At 62.9% G+C, this 16,254-nt stretch overlaps 2 protein-coding genes and 1 pseudogene across 5 annotated transcripts; all 3 read right to left on the bottom strand.

The window, feature by feature from the left end:
* Positions 1–451: 451 nt before the first annotated feature.
* On the bottom strand, positions 452–4,676 carry SIX5 (SIX homeobox 5). The gene is made up of 3 exons (XM_022585322.3): positions 3,800–4,676; positions 2,017–2,819; positions 452–1,744 (listed from the first exon to the last, which is right to left on the bottom strand). The coding sequence occupies exons 1-3, from the start codon at positions 4,600–4,602 to the stop codon at positions 1,146–1,148; spliced, it is 2,205 nt and encodes a 734-aa protein (XP_022441030.1). The 5' UTR covers positions 4,603–4,676; the 3' UTR covers positions 452–1,145.
* Positions 4,677–4,910: 234 nt separating this feature from the next.
* LOC149744585 (uncharacterized) lies at positions 4,911–5,638 on the bottom strand (annotated as a pseudogene).
* A 141-nt stretch (positions 5,639–5,779) lies between these two features.
* On the bottom strand, positions 5,780–15,507 carry DMPK (DM1 protein kinase). 4 transcript variants are annotated; one of them, XM_089902680.1, is made up of 16 exons: positions 15,271–15,507; positions 13,554–13,610; positions 13,005–13,098; positions 12,653–12,736; positions 12,466–12,561; positions 11,768–11,916; positions 11,519–11,612; positions 11,025–11,231; positions 10,680–10,943; positions 9,878–9,966; positions 8,473–8,581; positions 7,543–7,712; positions 7,355–7,452; positions 7,127–7,173; positions 6,728–6,813; positions 5,780–6,390 (listed from the first exon to the last, which is right to left on the bottom strand). In XM_089902680.1, exons 1-16 carry the CDS (start codon positions 15,447–15,449, stop codon positions 6,231–6,233), a joined length of 1,983 nt encoding a protein of 660 aa, XP_089758806.1. In that variant the 5' UTR covers positions 15,450–15,507; the 3' UTR covers positions 5,780–6,230. The 4 variants fall into 4 exon arrangements, with proteins under 4 accessions (XP_089758806.1, XP_089758804.1, XP_089758805.1 ...); XM_089902678.1 differs by lacking the exon at positions 13,554–13,610 and having other exon boundaries at positions 7,543–7,747; positions 8,469–8,581; positions 13,005–13,153; XM_089902679.1 differs by lacking the exon at positions 13,554–13,610 and having other exon boundaries at positions 13,005–13,147.
* Positions 15,508–16,254: the final 747 nt, after the last annotated feature.

Below are 16,254 nucleotides of genomic sequence, written 5' to 3'. Positions count from 1 at the left end.
CAGCCCCTTTCACGCCTGGCCTGGCCTATCAGAGGAGCCGCAGGTGGGGACGAAGGACACCCCCCCACCCCGCCACCCCCAACAATGAAATGCAAGGAGGTGAAGTTGCCCTCTGCCTGTCCTTTGCCCAGCCCAGAATCAAATGCTTTCACCCAGTCGTACCTCACTCTATGCCTCCGGGCCTGTTCTATTTATAGTTCTATTTATAGATTATTTATTGTTTTTAACTAAATAAAGTGGAAACTGTTACCAGCAAGAGACAGGGCCGGGCCCCTGGTCTCCTGCTTTCTCAGCTCTGCTCACGGCAGGCACCTTCCCAAGCAGCACCACAAATCTGACCTCCAACCCTGTTCCCCCTGAGAACATCTGGTCAGAAAGCCAGAGTCTCAAGGTGAGCTTTTTGTGGTTCAGCTTTTCCTTGGGCAAAAGCCGTTGGAAGATAGCCCACACCCCCCGAGGTTCTAGTTGTCTGTTAACTTTATTTTAATTGAAATGAAGGCATAACATGTCCTAGAAAAATAAAGATTTAGGATATAAACTAGACACAGGGGTCAGGGTTGGCCCGAGGGTCAAGGGATCTTTGGTCTGGGGCTGGACGTGCTACTGAAGGCTCTAGTCCAGGAGGAGCTAACGGAGGACCCTGGCCCACAGACCACACACCCGCATCCCTCGTGGGCAGGAAGGGCCCGGTGGGGAGGGTCCATCAGTCTCCGGGCACAGGACTGCCCGTCCTCCACCCTCGGATTCCCGAGCCGTTCTGGGAACACTGGATGTCAGTGGAGCTATTAATAGTGTTTCAGGGAGTGATAGGGAGAGGGCTCAAGGGGGTTGGAAATCCAGCCATTCGGCAGGGCTTTCAGCTCACAGCTAGTACCAGGTCGAGGGGGTCAGAGCCCCTGAGTCAGAAGCCCCAAATCTCCCCATGTAGATCAGGAGGCAGAGCAAGGAGAGGGCTGTAACAGAGGAGGCGTCCCGTCAGAGGACGTTGCCCCGGACAGAAGTGGGCCTCCAGGGCGTGGAGAGGTTGAGCTGCCGCGGGGAGGGTGTAGTGTGTGTGGATGGCAGCCATCTTCGTGTTTGAGAGGCTCCCTCCTCCCCGCTGTCCTCGAGCACCATTGTCATGGGAGGCCACGGGGCCCGGCGGGTCACAGTTCCAAGGGCTCTTCCACAGGCACCGACTGTAACTGGGTCAGGACCTTGGTCTCCACTTCCAGCCCCTCGTCAACCTCGCCCCCCGCCGTGGCCCCCAGGAGCAGCCCCTCGGGGTCAGGGTCCGGCAGCCTCAGCACCGTGTGGGGGGCCTGCGTCCCCAGCCCCTTCTCTGCCTCTAGCAGCCCCTCAGTGCCGGTGCTCAGTTCCAGCCCGGCTGGCCAGATGGGCACCGCTGCAGGCGACAGCAGGAGCCCCTCGGGCGGGGGCGCCTGGAAGCCGGGCAGGAGGCCGGAGGAGTCTGGGGAGAAGGGCAGACTGGCGGCGGCCGGGGCGGGGGGCGGCTGCGCAGACAGTGCACCTAAGGCGTGGGCCTCCGGCAGAGCGGGGCTGGGGGCCACCGGGAGGGCTCCTTCGGGGACTGAGATGGCTGCGTCTGGCTTCAGGGGCAGGGCCAGGCTGGGGGCCGGCGACAGGACCTGGGAGACCAGCATGCTGGTGGGGAAGGTGGCGGTGAGGATGATCTTGCCCTGCTGCACGGCCACACCTGTCACGATGGGGCTGCCAGACACGGGGTTGGCCAGCAGGAAGTTTCCTGTGGGGAGAGAAGGGCCAGGCGCAGAGGTGAAGAGTACGCCGCTGGAGAGCAGGCAGGGAGATCAGCCAGAGGCAAAAGGAGCCCCTTCAGGGTCAGGGTGAGGCCAAGTCTGCGTGGCTCGAGCCTCAGGGTACTGCCTGGCACGGGAGGGTCTGGGACCCACCCGGGATGAGCTCCCCACTCCCCACCGTTGTCCCAGGAAGCCCACTGACAGCGCCATCCCTCCCTGAGGTAACTGTACCCCCCGCCCAGCCACCAGAAAGGGGTACCTGGGGCAGTGGCCGAAGGCAGCTGCAGGGCAGTCACGCCCACCCCAGAGTTTATCAGGTGCACGTTGGCAGGGCCCGGGGCAGCTGCCACCTTCACGGGGCTGCCTGGCCCAGCTGCCAACAGCTGCAGTGGCCCCACAGCCTGAGGCAAGGTCACCACCTGGGAGGTGGGCACCACCTGGGGCAGGTTCAACAGTGGGGAGGTGGGGCCCAGGCCCGCAGGGTAGCCAGGGGGTGGGGAAAGTGGCACCACTTGTGGAGCAGCCACGGAAGTCACTGGTCCTGGGGGTAGAGGAAAGGTGGCAGCCGGCGGGGGGCCAGGCACCACTTGGGGCAGAGGCCCTGGGACCTCCTCTCCAGGCGGCCCTGAAGCAGCCACCTGGGCCCCCTTGGTCTCAGGGGCTTCAGGCTGAGCCTCCTCCAGGCGAACCTCCCCAGTCTGAGGGTCCAGGACCAGGGAGGTCTTGCCCTCGCTGGCCCCCTGGGGGCTGGGCTGCGGGGCAGGGGCGCCCCCGCCCCCGCCGAGCAGCAGGGGGCCCAGGCTGGAGGCCTCGCCCAGGGCCAGGCTGTTGATGATGACGGGGCTCCCATTGAGGAGCACCGCTGGAGAGCTGCCAGCGGCCAGGAAGCTCCCGTTCACCAGGATGGAGGAGGAGGCGGGGCACGGCGCGGGAGGGGCGGCCCCGGCCAGGAATATGGAGCCCTGGGCGGGGGCCTCGGCCGCCACTGGAGCCGCCCCCCTCTCCAGGTCCTCAGGGCTGCGGCTGGACTCGTCCTCCGTAGTGGGGTTCCCATCAGATTCGCTGGCCGGAGAAAGGATTGTGAGTTGTGGTCCCGAGTGCTGTGTTTCCCCGCTGGCCAGCCCGATTCCTGCACGGAGCCGGCTGCAAAGTGCTCGGAGGAAGCACAAGCCGCCCACTGCCTCCCCACCTTTCCCCAGCCCAAGTTCCTGTGCACCATTTCAGGGGGTTATGAAACCTCCTCTCTGAGACCACCCAAGGGCCCCAGGGAGGAGCCTCTGCAATACCACTGACTAAAGGCTCAAGCTTGCCGCTTTGGGGGGGAGGAGGCCCTCCTCTCCCAACTCCTCGGCCTCAGGGCCCCGGAGGCTGAGCAACCAGGCTGCCTGAAGTCTCCTGAGTCGGCCTGAAAGGAGCCGAATGGCTTTGGAGAGAGTAAGGAGGTAGCCGTCCGCTCAGTTCCCGGTGCCCTCCCCCGACCCCCCTCCTCCCCGGGCGTCTGAGGAGTAGGAGGCCGACGCGCAGGGTGGGAGGAGAAGGGCTTGGGTTACAGGGAAACCGGAGCTGGGGAAGGTTCACGTTTCACAACAAAGACAGAAGACGGACCACGCTGTTTGGGCCCTGAGGGGGGGCGGGAAGGGGGGAGGTGAGACCGAGCAACGGTCAGGGAGGGCCTGGCCGCCAAGGGGACTGAACAAGCCCCTACGCCCGGTGGGGAGGACAAAGGCCCCTCCTCCTTTCCCGCAACCCCTCATTTTCTCACTGCCGCCCCGAGTCTAGCCGCGGACACGGATGGGATCTGGGACGGAGCCTTGAGTGGAGCAGAGAGAGGCGGTCTCCCGGCCTCCGCGAGAGGAGCATTGGTGTCCGGGTGTCTGGGAGAGCCGGGGCGCGTGCCCGTTCCATGCACACGGATTCCCCGCGCTCGGCTGGCGCCTGAGGGTGTGAGCGAGGGGTGTCCGAGGACAACAGGCATGGGGGGGGGGGCTGGTGGATGGCACGTCTCCGGGAAAGCGGGACTGGCGCCGCCCGGGTCCCCTCACCTCTTGCAGGGCGCGCCGCCGCCGCCCCCGGTCCGGTCGCGCTGTCGTCGGTTCTTGAACCAGTTGCTAACCTGCGTGAGCGAGAGGCCGGTGAGCGTGGCCAGGCGGCGCTTCTCGTCCGGCGTGGGGTAGCGGTTGCCGCGATAGCAGGCCTTGAGCGCGGCGCGGGACCGCTCCTTGAAGCAGTAGACGGTCTCTTCGCCGTCCCAGATGGTCTTGGGCAGCGGGAACTTCTTGCGCAGACGGTACTTGTCCACCGCGCCCAGCGCGCGGCCGCGGGCCCGTTCGGCCTCGTGGTAGCGCGCGCGCAGGTAGAGGTCCTGCAGAAACGCGTGGTGGGCGGCGGGGAAGGGGCGGCTCTCGAGCAGCCGGTAGAGCTCGGCGTACTCGCCCCGCTGGAAGGCCACCAGGGCCCGAGCGCGCAGCACCGGATCGCTGCCACGTAGGCGCTCGGCCGGGGGCAGTGCGCCCAGGAAACGGCTCAAGCGGCCGGCGTGGCCCGCCTGTAGCAGCGCCTCGCACACGCACGCCACCTGTTCCGGCGAGAAGCGGAGACCCGTGGGCGGATCGGCAGCGGCCTCGGGGGGCGACCCGGGTACGCCCGGGGATCCCGGGCCCTCCACTTTCACCGCCGCTTCGCCCGCCCCGGCCCCGGCCGCCGCCGCTGCCTCACCCTCGGCCGCCTGCAAAGTCTGCAGAAGCTGGCGCGCTTCCTCCTCCTCCTCTTCGGTCGCCGCCGCCGCCGCCACCGCCTCCCCCCCAGCCGCCGGCCCCGCGCTCGGCTCCGCAGGCAAGGTAGCCATGTTTTGCAACTTTGGGAAGTTCCTCCCTCCTTCTCCTCCTCCCTCGGGCTTTCCCCAGCCCCCTCCCCCGCCCGGCTCCCCTCCCCGCACCCCCCCGCAACTTCGCCCTTCCCGATCTTCTCCCGCCGACCCCGCGTCTCCCCCCTCACCACCGATGCCAGGCCCAGTTCTCTATTAGGGTCTCTGTCCCAGTGTGTGTGTGTGTGCCCGTCCCCCTCCCCGTCTGTCCGTGATTCTCCCTTTGTTTTCCCTTCGCCTCAGGCCGCGCTTTTTGCCTCCCCCCCCGCGTGTGCCTCTGGTTCAGGGCCTCAGTTTCCCCATCGGGACAACGGAGAAGGCAACAGGCCGTCCGGGAGGGCTAAGGGCGCGAAGCCGCCTCCGCCCCGAGACTGAGCTTCTGCACGCCTCCGTCTCCAGGGTCCTCCGAAGGCCCCCCTCACTCCCCATCTCGGCCCGCGCTCCGCCCCTCGGAATTCCCGGCTCCGCAGGGGGGCGGGTCTGGCTGGGAGAAGGGGCGGGGGAAACGGGCTAGAAAGTTTGCAGCAACTTTTCTTGAGCGTAAGTCAGTCTCTGGAACGGATGCGCGTGGCCCGCGCAGGCGCAGTGGTAGGAGGATGGCTGCGCTAGCTGCCAGCCCAGCCCCCCCTTCACCGCGGCCTGGTGGCACAGCTGGGCCACAGCTGGACAAGAGGCGGTGCCTCCTGGTGGCCCGCTCTTCTTCTCCTATTGGCCGGATGTCGAAGCCACGCCCCGCATCCCACCCCCCCACCCCTGATACGTCCGCTTCGCCTCCCGCTAGCTTGCTGCCAGGCCATTGGCCACCTCCACTCGCCTTCCTATTGGCCCACCGAAAAGCCTCCTGCCCTCAAAGCAAACAGCGGACACGAAGGAATTTCAGAATTTTGGGCAGACGAGAGGGCCTTTTATTCGCGAGGATCGGGGGTGGGGTCCTAGGTGGGGAAAGACAATAAATACCGAGGAATGTCGGGGTCTCAGTGCATCCAAAATGTGGATTAGGGTGCTGGGGTCCTGAAGCCTGTCAGCGAGTCGGAGGAAAGGTCAATAAATACCCATACTGCCGAGGCGGGCGGAGCCGGCTGTGGCTCCGAGAACAGCGCACGTGAGGAGGGCGCGAGAGTCCCCGAAAAAAGCGGGGCTGTCAAAAGGTAAAGGCGGAGCTCGCGCTAGACGTTCACCGCGGCAAGAGAGTCTTCCCGGGAGGGCAGGGCCTCATGCACAAGGAGGATTTGTGGTTTGCAAGCCGATGTGGGTGGGGGTGCCTGGAGGGTGAAAAACAGATGCCGAGCCCTGGCCCTGCTGCCTTCTCTAGGTCGCAGCTTGCCCATCCACGTCGGATGCCTCAGCTAGGCCGGAGAAAGGAAGAGGTCCGCGATCCCCCCAGCAGCAGCAGCAGCAGCAGCATTCCCGGCTACAAGCCTCCCCGGAGCCGCGGCCCCGGCTCCTCCCTCCCCGGCCGCCAGGGGGCGGGCCCGGATCACAGGGCTGGAGCTGGGGCGGAAACCCACGCTCGGAGTGCTCTGAACTGGGGGGCGGTGGGAGTGGCTTCTGGGCCGTGCCTGGGTCACCAAACCCTCCAGCGGAGCCCAAGTGAAGGACAGGCTCGGGTTCTAGGGTTCAGGCGGCGAAGGCGGCTCCCGGGCGGGGTCAGACTGTGGCAAGATAGCCGGCGCAGGCCACCAACCCAATGCAGCCCAGGGCGGCGGCACCAGCCAGAGCAGAGGCGAACAGGAGCAAGGAACGCGCCTCCGATAGGCCAGGCCTAGGGACCTGCGGGGAGAGGGCGGGGGTCAGCACTGGCGACGCGGGCCTCTGATTGGCTCCTGGGGCCAGCCCCGCCTACGCCCATAAGAGGGTCCACACACTCCCTGCACCTGCCCCGCCCCCTCACAGCGCGAGTAGCTGTGATTGGTCGGCTCACAAGCCTAAGTCTTGTCCCAACTCCTCATTGGCTGCCTCCTAGAGGCCTGTGTTGATTGGCTGCCCGAGTATCCTCCCTCCCCGCCGCGGGCCCCACCCCGCAGAGGCGCAGCTAAGCAGAGGCGGCTTGGGGTACGTGGAGCTGGGCGGGGGCGCGCGACGGGCGGGCGTGAGCAGCCGGACGTACCCTGGCAGGGAGCAGCAGGTGGCGGCGGTGCATGGGGCCTGGCCCCACCAGCGGGCACTGGCCCAGAGCCACGGCCGGGGGGCCATCTAGCTGGAGAGAGAAGGGACAGGTGACCCGATCCGAGCCCAGCTCGGCACGGCCGCCCTCGGCGGGGTGCAAGAGACAGAGAGGGGAGTCGAGGTCGGGGAGGTCATCTAGGGAGATCCTGGATGGGATTTCGGGAGAGGCCTGAACCGAGGGAGATCTGGTAGATTTGGGCATGAATGGAGGGTGTCTGCTGACTGGAACCTCAAAGAGGTAGGGGTGAGCCTCTAAGTCTGGACAGGGGTACGGGGAGATGGGGACAGAGTCTGCAAAGGGGGCAGCAGGCTTGACGCAGGGGAAAAAGAGGGGTCTTACATGGGAAGGTGGATCCGTGGCCCGGGGACTGGGGACCCCCGTGACAGCTGGAAGGAGAAGAGAGAGGCATAGGGCGCGTGGAGGGACGGAGAAGGGCGGTGGCGCGGCGTGCCCCAGCCTGGGCCCCTCACCCTCCCCCAGGTGTATACACACGCCGCGGGCCCACCTCCCCGCCCACCCCCCCACCCCCGCCGGCGCCTCAGGAAAGGTAGTGGATGAGGGACTCGCCTGCGGCTCCCCCGGCCTGAAGCAACTCCATCCGCTCCTGCAGCTGCCGGACGTGCGCCTCCAGGTCTCGGTTACGGGCCTGGGCCTCGCGGAGTTGGCTGCAGGGGAGGTAAGGACCATGAGCCCTTCGGGATTTCGGCTAGAGAGGCTGCTAAAGGTAGTGACTGTCCCCGACTCCCGACCCTGACCTGGCGAAGTTCTGGTTGGCCGTTCGGATGGCCTCCAGCTCCTGGCTCAGGCTCTGTCGGGTGAGCACCTCCTCCTCCAGGGCCTCCTGGAGTTCCCGCAGCGTCACCTGGGCCTCTGCCACCGCCTCCGGAATGGCCTCCGGAACTGCCTCTGGAACTGCCGCTTCAGCCTGGGTATGGGAACCGGGCTTAGGGCTGCCTGTGGCTCCTGGAGCATTCGAGACTTAGGCATAGGTTCCAGGCCTGGGATCCTCCTTTGACCTCTATTCCTGCACCCCCAAGATCTTTCTGGAATCCCCACAGCTCCTGCAGTGATCCAAGCCCCCTCCTTCCCTAACCCAGCCCAGCCCTCATCTCCAGCCCTTAATCTGGTCTCCTCCCATCCACCTTCCACACCAAAGGGCTGTTCCTGTAACACTACGCAGCTTGACCACGTCCCTCCCCTGGAGAATCTCTCCGGCCCCTCAGTGCCCTCAGGAGGAGGCCCGCCACATGGAAACTAAAGGCCCTGTCTGGTGTGCGTCTGCTGGCCTCTCCAGCCTCCCCTCTCCTCACTCCTCACCCTCCTTCCTCCTGGAACAGCGCAGCCTTACTACCCTCCTTTCATGTTTCAGAGCAAACCAGCTGGTTCTCACCTCAGAGCCCTTACCCTTCTCTTTGCTGACCAATGGGTGGTCCTCCTGCTTCTCCAGGGCTTCCCCTCCCCAGAGAGTTCCCCTCCATGCACACTCACTGACCTGTTTTAGTTTCTCTGTGAGGATCATTTCTGACTGAAGTAACCTTGTCTCTACTTTGTTTTCCATCTCTTTCTGTCAAGGAACCTCCCAGAGGGCCTAGCACTCCATGGCGCACACTATCCCTGAAGGCCTCCACTTTTCTCTCGATTCGTCCCTCACTGACCCTCTCCTCTAGAGACTCCTAAAGACTCACCGTTTCCTCTGGTGGGGGCACCGTGGGTTCCAGGCTGGGCTCTTGCAATGGCTCAGGCAACGCCTCGGCCTCCAGTTCCATGGGCGTGGAGCCCGGGATCTCATCATCCCTGGGGAGAGGAAGAGGGCGAGGGGAGGAAGAGCCGATCCTCTGCGTTTACAGCCAGGACTCCCTAGCCTGTGCCCTGGGGCAGCCAGACCTGAAGGCTCCAGGCTTGAGGAGGGGGAGGGGCAGAGTGAAGGGAATAAATGGCCAGGCTGGTGAGACAGGTCCTCCTCTTGTTAGGAAAAGGCCTGCCCCTGGCATGGCCTCAGGCCCCTGGAAGCTGGCCTCTCTGCACCTTCCTTGGGAACCTGGGGTCAGGAAACCCATGTTCTAGGATCTGCCCATCTCCGTCTCCATGTGCGCTTTACAGGCCCCTCTCCTAAGGGCCTCAGGAAGTGAGGGAGACACTCCCAGCTCTGGCTACCTCCAAAGGGGTGGTCTTCAGACTGGGTGTTGGACCCCAAGCCTGACTCTAGACAGCAGCCACCCCTCCCACCCCCAGACCCAGGTGCTGGGAGGAAGACAGACCCTCCCAAGGAATATGAAATTGCAGTAAAAGTGACGTCCCCTCCAAGCCAGCAGTCCCTCTTGTAGAAATATGTCTCAAGGACCCAATGATGCTCGACAAGCGCCAAGACCAACCTGCGGCTGTTCATCCAGCCTGGGTCATGACAGAGGCGGGTTAGCTGAGTCCTGACCCGCCCAGTAAGGAGAACACTCCCCAGCGGGTCAGGATTGTGTTACAGTTTGTTCAAGAAATGGCACTTGCGGTACATTGTCCAATAACAAAACAGATCAGAATCCAGCATGTTCTCGCAGCTGTTAAGTACGTGTGCTGTGAGCCAGGGACACACAAGGCCGCTGCTGGCGGCCTTCCTTTTTCTCATCCCTATTTTCTAATATACTTGTGATAAGCAATGTATTATTTTCAGAATCAGTGTTTAAAGAAGGCTTTGCGGTTATGTAATTCAGTGAGTCCGTGTTCTTTTAAGATTGACGTAACAATTCTAAACTTCTTATTCTCTAAGATTTTGAGGTCCCATGACTGTATACTAGAAATCTAAAAGTGGAAGGTCAGAAGATTCCGGAAGGCTGAGCCTGTGACTCTGAGGTTTTACATTTGAATCTAAATTTCAAAGTACTTATGGTCTGAGAATTTAACGTCCTACAATTCTGGGCTTCTAAAAGCCCTTAGTCCCAAGACAACAAGGTTCCGAGACTGACCCTGCAATTCTCCTGGGCACCAACAGGCCAGGATGTGATAACCCCGAGCAGCCTCCTGGGGCCTCTGGAGGCAGGACCCCCCCACCCCCACCCCACCCCCGTCCACTCCTCTCAAGCTGCACAGGGTAGCACTTACCCAAGGGCCATGCAGGAATAGGAGGAGTAGCCCACGAAAGGCAGGTGGACCCCCAGTGGCGTGCCTTCCTGCATATCCGACAGCGTCTCCTATAGGAGAGAAACAGATGTGAGGTGACCAGCGGCTGTCAGGGATGGCCCCTCACTCACCCCTTCCCAGTCTTGGCTTAAGTGCCCTGCCACCCCCCCACCCCAGCCTGGGGTCTATGTAAAGTGGACCCTGCGTCATTTTCTTTCATTATATCCTGCTGCTTCCCTCAGGGCACTTGCCACGGTATAATTATATACTTCTCCAGACTGTAAGTAGATGAGGGCAGGGACCAGGGCTGACTTGGTCCATGTGTGTCCCCCGCTGTGCCCAGCACAAAGGCAGTCAGGCTGAACAAGCACGGGATAGCTCATATGACAGCTGAGAGAGAGATGGCCTAAGCAAGGGAGATTCCTCTATGGTGCTTTCTCACCTCTCATCCTTCCAGGTCTCAGCTCAGATAGCCCCCTCCGCCAGGAAGCCCTCCAGGACCTTTCATGCTGGGTCAGGAGGCCCACCCCCCTGCATCCCCCGCCCCCATCTCAGCCCTGATCTCTCTGGGGCATCATTGTCTGGGGACAAGTCCGTGTCCTCCACTGGACTGTGAGTCTAGGTCACTGCTGGGTTCCCAGCCCTGGGGCCAAACAGAGCAGGTGTTTCTGGGGAAGGAATGATTTCAGGACCCCAGGAGGAGGGTACTCTCCTAACCTCAGTGTTACGGCGGTCGGATGCGGGGGTACCCTCTGCAGACCAGGGATCGATCGCAGGTACCTACCCCGCCCCCGCTCACCATGGCAGTGAGCCCCTCTTCCACCACATCGAAGTTGCATGTGTCCGTGGCACCCTCGAAATCCGGCGTAAAGGGGGGCGCGCTGTCTCGGAGGCTGTCCCAGTCAAGGCCGAGGAAGAAAGGATGCTTCCGGAAATCGCCTGCTCCATTCCTGCCCAGGCGCGTCTCGGGGGGACACAGCAGCTGCTGGATGAGATCACGAACCTCGTCGGGGACCCCTGCATCTGCCAGCGGTAGCGACAGGTGCTCCTGCTCAGAAGGAGGGGAAAAGAGGGGACGTTACCTGGGAGCATGTGCAGAGAGGTCAGGGGCTCCCCGGGCTGTGCTCACCTTGTAGTGCACGATCTTGCCGTAGGTCTCAGCCGTGGAGTCGGCGTAGAAGGGCGTCTGCCCATAGAACATTTCATAGGCGAGCACGCCCAGCGCCCACCAGTCACACTCGGGCCCGTAGCTGCCAGTCCCGGGCCCACCGCCCACGGCCTGCAGGATCTCGGGAGACAAGTAGTCCGGGGTGCCCACAGCCACCAGTGACCGCACCTGAGCCAAGAGGATCCGAGCTAGGCTTGACCCCTCCCCTCCTAGCTCTGGCTCCGCCCCCTCTTAACCACTACTCTAGAGCTTAGTCCCTCCTTTTGCCTGTTCTAAGCCTGAGCCACAGGCAGGCTAGGGCCTGGGTCGCCTCCTTCTTTCCCCTCCAAATCTAGTCCTGCCCTCACCCTGGCTCTGCCCGCACGCCTCAGCCCCGCCCCCACGCTGCACCTCCGGTTCCTGCTCCCGACCCGTCATTGGTAGTCCGAGTTGCCCAAGAGCGGCGCACCGCTCACCGTTCCATCCGCCCGCAACTTGAGGCAGGAGCCGAAGTCAGCCAAGCGGATGTGGCCGCACCGGTCCAGCAGGATGTTGTCCGGTTTGATGTCCCTGCGCGGAGGGAAGAAGGGAAGGGAGAGGGATAAGTGAGCCTCTCTCCTGCCATCTCACCAGGCTCCACCCCACTAGGCAGCACCGCCTGGGCCCCACCCTCTTAAGGACCACTCTCTCCAATTCCCGCGGCCTTCAGCCCCTGCAGCGCCCACCTGTGCACGTAGCCCAGCCGGTGCACCGAGTCTATGGCCATGACAATCTCGGCCAGGTAGAAGCGCGCCATCTCGGCCGGGATCCGCTCCCCAAACTTGCTCAGCAGCGTTAGCAGGTCCCCGCCCACGTAGTACTCCATGACCAGGTACTGGGAGGGGGCGTGTCACGGGGGTCGGTACCTCGTCTGGGCGTCCACGGCCGATAGCCCGGGACAAAGACTCCCAGAGACGCCCCATCCCTGGGCAGAGACTCCGCAGCCCCAGCCCCAGCCCCAAGAGATCTCCCAGGCCAAATCAGAGACACGCCCACCCCCAATCCTCGTTCCCCCACGATGTCACTGGACAGAGATTCACTTCCCCCACCCCCGACCAAGAGAGTCAGGAAAAAGAGAACCCAGAGACCTCCCGATTATCCAGGGTATGGAGCCCAGATACCCCCTGCCCAGTGGCTCCCACATAGACTCTAGAGACTATCTCATTCCAGGTGGTGCCCCCCGGAATCAACCTGGGGAAAAAGGCGGTAAGGGACATCTCCCATCCCGGGAAAGGAAGGCCAGCTCCTACCACACCCAGGGACTGCCGCATGCATTTTGAGGCAGCTCCCTGATCCTAGAACTTCCTCTGCCTGCCCACACCTCGATAACTGACAGCCTCAGGGGTGGGGGTCCGCCTCTCTAGTCGCCCGGCCTGGGGCTCACCAGGTAGTTCTCGTCCTGGAAGGCGAAGTGCAGCTGCGTGATCCATCGCTGGTCCCCGTTCACCAACACATCCCTCTCTTCGCGGAAGCACGACACCTGCGGGGCACCCGGAGGAGCTGAAGCGGACGGGTGTGGGAGGACGGAAGGGGGGATCCTCAGCACCCTGCACACCCAGCCCGGCCGTCACCTCGCCTCTCTTCAGCATGTCCCACTTATTCATGATCTTCATGGCGTACACCTGGCCCGTCTGCTTCATCTTCACCACCGCCACCTGAAAGCCCAAACAGGGTAATAGAGCGGAGGTGGCGGGGAAACACCAGGGCTCCCCCAGATTGGATTCCACCCTTAACCCGGGCCAGACTTGGCCCCGCCCCCACTCGGCAAAGCCACGCCCATTGGCCTCAAGCCCCGCCTTAGGGTCTAAACTCAGTCATTCATCAATTTCTAAGGCTCCACTTCCGGAACTCCAACATCCCGCCCACTGCAGGAAAAGTCAGGTCTCTAACCCCACTGAGCTGCCTCCGCTGCTCCAGGCTCACCTCGCTGAACGCCCCGCGTCCGATCACCTTCAGAATCTCGAAGTCATCCCTCTGCAGTCGGGCCTCCTTAAGCCTCTCCGCGATGGGCTCCACTGGGGGGGAGGGGGCGAAGGGGCGGGGATAAGAACCGAGAATCGGAGGGACTGACACTGGAGACGAGGAGAGACAGTCCCACCTTCTGTCGCTGAGTCTCCCCTGCCCCTGCCCCTGCCCTTCCCCTTAGCACTAGTCGGCCTCCTTAAAGACTTCACATAAACATTATGTGAGGCTTTGGGGACCCAAAACTGCTCTTGTACAGAGAAAAGTGGGATGCCTGGGAACCCCTTTCTGGGACAGGACACTGGGCCAGAAGGCTCTAGGGGGTGCAGGATGGACAGGGTGAGGTAACAAGTCTGCCGAAGGGAGGCCCTGAAGAACAGAGGAAGAAGAAATAGGCCCAGTTCTTAGAGCTCCCTGGGCTTCCGGGCCCCTACTCCCGGTGACCCCGCCCACCCCCAGGGCTCTCATTCAGTCTGTTTTGGGTCATGGCCCAGAGCCTGCAGTTTAATCCTAGGCTCAGATACTGGTGGCTCTTGGACCACACTCTGGGAAACCCTGAGTTTAGGGCTAGGACCAGGAGAAGGAACGGGAGAGGGAGGCAAGGCCAGCGTGGATCCGCATCCTGGCTCCAGGGCTGCAGGCACAGTCAATTGTGTTATCTCTACGCTCTCAACTCCAGGAGGAGGTTTTACTATTACCCCTTATCTACAGATGAAGAACCAAGGCTCAGACAGGTGAAGTCCTCTGCCCAAGGTCCTACAGCTAGCAATGTTACAGAGAGCAGTTTGGGAGGGGGAAGGCGGAGAGTGGAGGCAGGGGGAGAGGGAAGCCTGGACTCCCGGAGATGGAAGAAGCTGGGAGCTTCTGAGGCAGGAGGGAGAGAGCAATGGGTGCAACTAGGAATGAGGAAAGATACAGTGGGTTATGGAGAGGGTTCGGGGTTCAGGAAGAGTGGGCCAGCAGGGAAGCAGCAGCCAGGGCCCAGGATGGGGGAGGGAGGAGAGAGCCAAGACACTGAGCCCTTTTAAGGCAGCGGGAACCCAGGCCCCCTCCCCCGCCCCAGCGGCCTGGCAGGGGAGGGGCCGCAGGATGCTGCTCGGGCCACAAAAGGAGTGCTCCTTACAGGAGAGCTGCCCCCACCTCAGGTCTCAGTTCATCCTCTGCAAAAGAGGAGCTGAGAGAGTTACTAAGGGCTGGGGGGATGTGGGGAGAAGGTTCTCCCAGAGGCCAAGTGGTCTAGCCCTTGGCCTCCACCTTCGCATCTGCAAAATGGGGAGAGAGAAGCGGGGCCTGGGTCAGAAAGAGATGGACACAAGAAAAGAGGGAGCGGGAGAAGGCAGAGAGACAGGAAACAGGGACGGGGACAGGGACACACAGAGCCTAAGGACCAAGAGCAAGCCACTGAGGGACAGACCAGTGGAGGGACAGAATGGCAGATGTTAGAGAGACAGAAACCCGAGTGAGCCTGAGCCTGGGCCAGGAGGGAGTGGGGCAGACAAGGCAGGAGGCTGGGGCTAAAGATGAAGCATCTTCCCTCTGGACCTGTCTCCAGGGCAAGACTTGGCCAAAAGGGACTTTGGGTGGAGGAGGAACCTACAGAGAAAGTGGGCCCACTCAGAAGAATCCTAATTCTTCCTCCTCCAACCAGGGGGTGGAGGGGGTGCTTGGTGGGGCCTGTGTGCAGAGCTGGTTCTCCCCGGGCCTGCCTGAGTCACCGCGCCCTCCCAGTGCCTGGGCACCTGTTGGAGCAGCTGGAGAGGCTGGCGCCGAACACCTGCCCGTCGGCCGCGCCCCTGGCAGCTGCCCTGTGCTGTCCCTTCCGCTTGCCCCTGCGATCTGGGGAACCAGGGTGGAGGGCCACAGGGCCCATTTTGGTGGGGAGGGGTCCTAGAAGACAGGGCTCCCCAGCACGTCCCTAGGCCTAGACTCGGGAATGGGGTGCAAGGGGACCATGAGAGGCTGTGCCCACCCAGCTTACCATGGCTCCCAAGTCATGATTCTGAGTCATGGCTGCCCTGGCCTCTGCTCATCTCACTCTGCCCTGCCAGGGTGGCACAGGGGTAGGAATATGTCGCCCCAAGACCCAGCCCCAAGTTCTGGGCCCCTGAATGGGAGGTTTTCTCTGTGTCCGTCCTGCCCCCAACACCCAGCCCACACCCCCCTTCCCCCTCTGCCCTGCCCCCACCCCCAAATCTGTGGGGTGCCATGCAGGTAGGTAGGCACTCACCCCACTCCAGGAAGTCGGCCACATACTTGTCCTGGGCCAGGTCGGACGCGCCCAGCTCCTGGTGGACGCCCAGGAGAAGGTCGAGCAGGGGCTCCAGCCCCAGGAAGCTGGGGTCCAGCACCAGCTGCTGAAGCCGCCTCAGCCGCACTTCGGCTGACATGTCGGGCAGGCAGCACCATGGCCCCCTCCCCGGGCCAGGGGCTCGGGGTCCTCCCGTCACGGGGCCTGGAGGGCCCTGTCCAGGCCCTGGGGCCCTGGCTGCATGTCTGCCTGTCCCTGGCTGTCCCCTGGGCCTCTCTGGCCACTTCTCTCTGCTGGCTGCTAAGGCCTCCTCCCCTTCTCCCCACCCCTCGGTCCAGCCCCCTCCAGCCTCCCAGCCTTAACCCCTCACAAGCCAGGCCCCCCCAAGTTGCTCCTTCCAGGGCCCCTCGGAACGCTTCAGTGTGAGATGAGGGGCGGTGGAGAATCTCTACCCTCAAACTACCCCACCACTGAAAAGGCAAAGCACAGAGGAACGCTACAGGTATGACAGATGCCAAAGATGAGCCCTCCCATTCCCCAGAGGGGACCAATTGAGGTTCACAGTGATTTGGTAACACCCCTCCCAAGCTCTCGAGTTGGGAGGTGGGGGGAGAAAAAGGGGTGAGGCCTGGGAAGGGGGGGCGGGAGGCCAGGGCAGCTTTGCGGGTGACTCAGCCAAGGATTCAGACTTTGGGATGGTTTAAATTTAGCCCTCAGGCCCTCTGCTTTACACTGACTTTTTTTTGGCAGGAGATGGGGAAGGGGTGGTGAGAGAATCGGGAAGGGAGGCCCTCAGGAGCCAGGATCAGGGGTGACCCACTGGCCAAAGCCTGGGGGAGGCAAAGGAGCCCCCAAAATAGCTCCTTGGACCCTGGCAGTGCAGCCACATTCCTGCCCAGGCTAGGATTAGAAACAGAAACATTTCGGGGGGTGGAGGGTAGAGCGGGAAGACACCACTCCCTG

This window comes from Delphinapterus leucas, chromosome 20 (genome assembly GCF_059928025.1).
Source record: "Delphinapterus leucas isolate spDelLeu-1000000601 "Yukka" chromosome 20, BTC_Dleu_Yukka2, whole genome shotgun sequence".
Taxonomy (NCBI): Eukaryota; Metazoa; Chordata; class Mammalia; order Artiodactyla; family Monodontidae; genus Delphinapterus; species Delphinapterus leucas.
Note: the sequence above shows the minus strand (reverse complement) of the source record. Positions and strands in the feature narration are given on the sequence as shown.

Coding starts and splice junctions, on each gene's coding strand:
- DMPK (XM_089902678.1), bottom strand. CDS start 15,430: ATGTCAGCCGAAGTGCGGCTGAGGCGGCTTCAGCAGCTGGTGCTGGAC. Junction 11,232..11,518: donor AGTTGCGGGCGGATGGAACG/GTGAGCGGTGCG, acceptor CTCTTGGCTCAG/GTGCGGTCACTGGTGGCTGT. Junction 9,967..10,679: donor CCATGGTGAGCGGGGGCGGG/GTAGGTACCTGC, acceptor TCTCTCCTATAG/GAGACGCTGTCGGATATGCA.
- SIX5 (XM_022585322.3), bottom strand. CDS start 4,602: ATGGCTACCTTGCCTGCGGAGCCGAGCGCGGGGCCGGCGGCTGGGGGG. Junction 2,820..3,799: donor GGCGGCGCGCCCTGCAAGAG/GTGAGGGGACCC, acceptor TTCTCCGGCCAG/CGAATCTGATGGGAACCCCA. Junction 1,745..2,016: donor GCCTTCGGCCACTGCCCCAG/GTACCCCTTTCT, acceptor CTCTCCCCACAG/GAAACTTCCTGCTGGCCAAC.